Source organism: Bombus vosnesenskii, unplaced genomic scaffold (assembly GCF_011952255.1).
Source record: "Bombus vosnesenskii isolate JDL3184/JDL3185 unplaced genomic scaffold, Bvos_JDL3184-5_v1.1 scf7180000014621, whole genome shotgun sequence".
NCBI classification, from domain to species: domain Eukaryota; kingdom Metazoa; phylum Arthropoda; class Insecta; order Hymenoptera; family Apidae; genus Bombus; species Bombus vosnesenskii.
The window spans coordinates 327,228-333,724 of record NW_022883555.1 but is presented as its reverse complement, the minus strand read 5'-3'; the positions used below and the strand labels follow the sequence as shown (position 1 = coordinate 333,724).

General features: G+C 37.9%; 1 protein-coding gene across 1 annotated transcript in view; it reads right to left on the bottom strand.

Annotated features, from left to right (window-relative positions):
* Positions 1 to 351: 351 nt before the first annotated feature.
* Positions 352 to 6,497, bottom strand: part of LOC117240359 — a 92,426-nt gene continuing 86,280 nt past the window's right edge. Inside the window, exons 17-23 of the mRNA XM_033506364.1 lie at positions 6,254 to 6,494; positions 5,724 to 6,067; positions 5,344 to 5,635; positions 4,662 to 4,976; positions 3,944 to 4,221; positions 2,996 to 3,394; positions 352 to 2,625 (exon numbers count right to left, since the gene is read on the bottom strand). Of these exons, the coding sequence (XP_033362255.1) occupies positions 2,590 to 2,625; positions 2,996 to 3,394; positions 3,944 to 4,221; positions 4,662 to 4,976; positions 5,344 to 5,635; positions 5,724 to 6,067; positions 6,254 to 6,494 (1,905 nt within the window). The 3' untranslated portion in view covers positions 352 to 2,589. The remainder of the gene's footprint in view (positions 2,626 to 2,995; positions 3,395 to 3,943; positions 4,222 to 4,661; positions 4,977 to 5,343; positions 5,636 to 5,723; positions 6,068 to 6,253; positions 6,495 to 6,497) is intronic.

Sequence of the window (6,497 nt, the reverse complement as noted above, 5' to 3'; positions counted from 1 at the left end):
TTTTCGAGAGCGAGCGTTACGTGAACACGCCGCGCCCTGTGCAACACTCGGCATGTGTCGTTGTTGCTTGTTGTGTTACTTGGCTGGTTGCGTTTCGTTGGAAAAGTACCTCGTAATGGAGATCGGTTCTTCTGCACGTTCCTATGGGGTTGCAGCTGGATGGACGTTTGGTGGATTCTAAGGATGTCGCAGAGTGCGGAGGTTTGATACTGTGGTGAAGGTTGAGTTCGTTAGTGCGAAACAGTGATAAGTCTGCTGATTCCTCTCGATTCCATCGTACCGAGTGCTGCTCCTAATTAATAATTCATTGTTAGTTTCTACGCTTTCAATGGATAATTTGTATTATTCACTTTTATTAAAATTACAAAGAAGTATACAGATTCTAAGTATACAAAAATTACAATAACATTAAGTAGAAGAGGTTCTTCTTGAGACGGTATGTACAACAGAATATATTTATATGCATTATTATATTATATTATATTATGTATATTATATATATATAGATCAAATATCTATGCGTACACATGTGGTATGTATAAAAGAGTAGTTTCATTTTGGACGTAGAAAAAGGACGAGTTAGTTAGTTTCGTGCGATAATACAAGGTACGAGCTTCGTTCGTTCGTCTTCGTTTACGAAACGATCACCGACGTATGTATATTTTATTTCATTTGGTTAACACGCGCAGTTTTACGACACTGAAAGGAAATAAAAAAGAAAGAAGGAGTCAGACACATAGAAAGTATTATCGTTAATGATACACCTGTCCTCCGCTTAATACATCCGCTTACGCTATCTATTGAGCTAAAGAAAGTAAAAATCAAGTTAAATGCACGTGCGGCTGCGTTATGCAACACGTTCTGCTCGCTCTTCCTCGAGTCTGGTTTAGCGACGTTGCCGCGGCTTCGTCACAATCAACACATAATTAACGAACATTTCATTCGCATTTCACGCGTTCAAAATTCCATTGATTCTTTTTTATCCCATTTTGATTCGTCCGATACATCTCGAGCACATTTGGTAAGGAATGATTGACATTAACAGGTAGTACAATCAAGGAGATTGCAGATTGGCTGAATTTACAATTAAAATTTTCCTTCTTCATTTAAAGGATTAATCAAATTGTTGAAATGTTAATTGGTAAAATTGCGATTGTTATCGTCACAAGTTCCTGCGTACAAGCTACGTTCTATAGAATTTTTTTTTAAAAATACAGTTTGTACTTATAGTCAGATGTTGGAAAAGTATGAATCGCAATGAATTTGCTACGCCCCGACGTACGAATTTGTAAACTGACGAAGCCGGGCAACATGACAGGACCCGCCAGAAAATAGACTAAACAAACAAACAATAACAACAATTAATAATAATGTCCGCCTCCGCGGCGATCGGCGCCGTTCGCACGACTTATGACACTGTATTGAGTCACGCGTCGATTCGCGTGCAGCGTTTACCGAGGACCGTAAAACGCTTATGGAAAATTCGATTATGACATCGAGAAGTATCGTTTTTATTCGTATTCACAATTCAAATAATCTCGTTATTCGTCGTAAGAAAAAATAAAATTATATTATATTTTTAAAAGTCTTGCTATAAATCTATTTTAAAGAGCATCATATTCAAAAGTTTGCAAATGTCCAGTGACTTATGAACGAGATTACATATATTATTCATACAAATAAGTACATGTAAAAAAATATATATAAATATATCGCCAATTAGACTGCAGATATTCATGCAGTTATGGGAAATTTAAAATATCCAAGGTAAAATAACAATAAATTGTATAAAAATCAGCAAACTACCGATAGTAAATAAATGGCATTATCGAAGATATCTCTCGAAGATAATCAAATTTCCGAAACGACATGATCGAGTACTCGGCGACCAGTTAAAAAAAGAAAAAGTATAAGAAACGAGGATAAAAAAAATGAAAACGGCAGTGGGAAAGGCGAGGGACAATTTCCCTCGCTACCCTTCCCAATCATTGGTTGTATTTTGGCACGGGAATGAGTAACCAGCGCGTCTCTTTGAATCTGACATTCGCGTTTGATCGAACTTGATATCTTTTTCTCAAATCCCGCCGACGGCAAAGAGAGCGCCTTCTGAAACGTTTCTACGTATCTAAAATCTTTGAACGAATACATAAATAAATAGAGGAAAGCGTTGCTTATAAATTTACCTTCTTCTTGGTCAAGTTTCTTTTTAATCACTTTGGTTTATCACCAAGATCGTTATTTTATTGTTAACAATATAAATATATTTATATGTGCTTTTTTGAGACGCTTCCCCATCAATAAATATCGTATTAATTTAATAAAATAGACGATTAAAGCTTCCGAACGAAACGATTAAGGATATGTTTCTAATTTGTTTGCATCGATTAAACTAAAACAACTTGTTCGATTTTGACCTTTGTTTTAACGTACTTAAGCTTCGACGTTTTTCGACATAGTTGCGTCGTTGAAGAAATTTGTTTCATGTTTTATCTGTTCGATTCGCGAACTTGTGGAGGCTACCGTCCAGCGGTCACATCCACAACCTCCCGTCGACCGGATTTCCTTTATTACTTGTACGATCTTCGGTGTCTAGAGGGAGTCGAAGTTCGACTCTCGATCGCTGGTCTGCAAGAAACGTTCTTTATGATTTCCTAAATTAAATATAGCAAAGATGGTACGTTTATACGATTACTTTTTGACTAATTGCATTGACTAATTGCAGCAACTATAGCAGAAACTGCGGAAAGTTTAAAATGAATATCTTTACGTCTTTCAATCAATACAAAAATGAAATAAAACATTTCTAATCAAAATAAAATTGTTGCCCCTGAACAAAACTTATCTGTAAAAATCTATATCAATTGACCGCAAATTAATTAATATTTGGCAGATATTTTTTTTATGCTGGTAGATATGATAACTACACAAACACTGAACAGTTAACAAAGGCAACGTAGAAATTCTAAGTGGAGCTCGAATTTCACTCGTAACTCACCTTGTCCGGGCTATAAAGAGGCGGATGCTGCGCCGGAAGTCTCAGCGTGCTTCCCAGATCCCTCTCGGCCATTGTGTGCCCCTCGCTGGCACTGTCTCTAGTGTCTCTGGCATCCTTAACGCTGTTTCTTCTGGCATCGGCGACTTTCGTAGGCGGCTGGATCGTCGTTTCACCGCAAGATCTGGCGAGAGTCGAGCCAGCCTCGCCTAAATCAAGCCTCAACAGCTTCGTCGGTGCTTGGATGGTCGTCTCGCCACAGGAACGCGCCAACGTCGAGCACAGATCGCCCTGGAGATCCCCGGTTCGCAGCACTTTCGTCGCTGTTTCAACCGTGGTCTCGCCACAGGAGCGAGCTAACGTCGAGTCGGCGTCCATTTGTCGAGTTACCGTTGCGGACACCTAACGTATAAAATAATCAGATTTTTATTTAAGAATTATACGAATATATACATTTCATGAATAGCTATGAACTATTTTGTAACTAGTAGATACATTTTGTACTAGTAGAACATTTTGTAACTAGTAGATTTTGAAACTTTGTCTGATTGATAATTTTATAAGTAGTTTCGGAATTGATTATATCGTAAGTAAGCTTTCACACTTTCTAAACTACAGCTACTTTATATTTGTAGCGTCGCCCCCCCGCGTTATATCGTATTGTTTTTTATTTCTCAATATCAACTTCAAGATCGTAAGTTGTAAAGTATGAAATTTTCAACGAGTCATTGCATTCCGAGAAAGATACGTTTATATACATTAAAAAATGAAAATTATATATGAAAAAGAAAATTATTCATTACAAATACATATATAAAATGAAATATGTAACATATAAAATAAAAAGCATTTGTTGAAGGAAAGAGATGAATCATTTTTTTCAGATATTAATTGATGTTAACTTCCTGAAGGAAGATTCACAGTTAAATAATAATTAATAACAGAACACACCTGAAAACCAGCGCTAACAAGGGCGCCACTCGGTGCAGCCGGCGTTCTGACGATCTGCACATCAGAATCCTTGCAATCTTTCGCGCTGGATACGCTCTGCTTCCTGTTTCCGGTGTTATGCGTGCCGTTTTCGAGGTAATTGAGCAGCTTGTGCTCTTCTGTCGAGAACGTGCTCATACCGGATTTGTAATTCTGCGGAGACTGGGGTGCGGATCGATATTTGGCGCGCGGGATCATCACTGTCAACGAACGATCTCGTTGTTCGTCGTTCATTGCCACTGTAGCAATTCGATAATACAAAATTAAAATGTCTTAATATTATATAAAGATGGTCTTCGTTCATTTATTATCATTGACAAAATGTACTGTAATATAACAACAAAAATTTCCACTGTTTTAATGTATCTTTACCCAACGATTTTTTAACATAATACTCTACTTCTTTCTCTTTAAATATTCTTAAATAATTAAACATTTTTTCTCTTTCTCTAATTCTTAGATATCATAACTCACAATTTCTTTTTTCTTGAAACGTCTTAAATAATTTCTAAATAAGTTCTCCGACAACTCTAAATTTCCTCTCCGTTAAAGATTCTTGTGTTCCTTGGAATAAATAAATTCCGAATATAATATTCCGAAAAAGAATGTTCCGAATCTTCGATCAATTGGCAATCAAATTTTCATGAACTCAACATAATCTTTAAAACAAAAATCCTACCTGATGCAGGTACCATGGTAGCTTTTCTTGGTGGATGTCTGGGTTTGGTACTGATCTTTCGAGCCGGCCTCTTTGTCGGTGGCAAGGGTGCGATCATCTGTGGGGGTGGTGGGAGAACGTGCGGCACGTGGTGTGGAATAGCCAAGTCTGTCACACTACCCTCGCTACTGGTGTCCCCGCCCGTTCCAGGAATCATAGCCCTTCTGTCGCCAGTTCTTCGTTTCCGACTCGGCTGACGGAAACATGCCATACCGACACAAACCGCCAGAAGGCCCAGTAATATTGCACCCGTTGTAACAAGAGCTATCAGGAGCACTGCAACCAGATTTACGATTAAGTGTTGCATCGGAAAACTTCGTGAAATATATACAAATGATTTCCACGCTACTTTATAAGTCGAGAAATAATTGCAATTAGATAATGTATAATTTCATAATGTAAAGATAAGATATAGATTACTATTTCATTATCATATTAACGTTCATCTCTTCCTTATGTCAATTCGATACCTTACTATCGATGTTAACTGTTTTATTATTTCTTTCAAATAATTTTTATTTGTGGAGATCGTTTTTAATCTGCATGATTTTATTATTAATTGTGTTACGAAAAATCTTATGGTTTAATGTATGAACACTTTTTCTAGTTTTCCTATATTTTAGATTCGAGTAAGCAAATTTACCTTTCAGATTAACTTGACACCGCTGACCACTGTGCCAGGGGAAGCACTCGCAAACCTCTTGACCATTGGTGTTTGTAACGCAGTGTCCTTTGTTGTTACAACTAGGGCAACCTAAGGGCGCTTGAGAGCAGAATCTTCCAGGATACGCGGGGTTTTCAGACAAATCTGCCCAACCCTCTTTACAAGAACACTGATAAGAGCCTCGCAGATTGAAACAGGCTGCGTTTGGCGAGCAATCGTGATGTGGTCCTCCTTCTTCTGTCGCGCATTCGTCGAAATCAATGGCCTCAATCTGAAATAAAATGTGCTTTCTTTATTTACGAAAATTTCAGGTCTCCTCCTCGATTGATAATTTTTTTGCTTAGAAAAACGAAACTTACGACGTCAAGATTTTTCAAGGCATAAACCTCAGTGCCTCCTAAGCTATAATTGCTTCCAATAAGATACTTTCGAAGAACTTCTTTTAGTCTGGTTTCATTAGCGTTGTCGCTGAGCTGAACGTGGAACTCCACTTTCGTTGGGTCAGGCGAGAAACCAGCTATCTTCAATCCTCTGTAGACATCTCTGAGATCACTCTGCATCAGAGTTCTATCTAGGGCGTCTTTAGTAGGACCTAACAGTTTTCTGAAAGCTGTCGACGTCGAATCGTTCATGCTGGCTTCGTATATTACTGGTTCGTGTCCAATACGGTCCAAGCCAACTCGTAACGTGTAAGTGTAAGTGGCTATAATTACATATTAAAAGAGCATAAAAATAAAGAATCAATTACCAAATATTTTCTAGAAATGCTAGTAATATTGTCAAATCCTTTAGCAGTGATTTTATCAATACATTTTTCAAATTCTCCAATATCAGCTATACGGCTTAATTTAATTAATTTAACTTAATAAATTCAAATGTAATAACTCACGCTTGCAAGGTCGATCAGGGAACATTCTAGCGAAGCCCGGACGGCAAACGCATCGCATTTCACCTCCAACTTCCGCGCATATTTCAGACCTAGACGCTCTACATTCTGGTGTACACTGATTGACAATAGGTTGAAGCGATACCACGGGTGCTCCAAGAACTCCACCAGCCAGTACTCTATGAACTTCGTTTCCAGTTGGATCTTGTTCGTCTCTCGAAATATCACCGTATTCAGCCTCAACCTG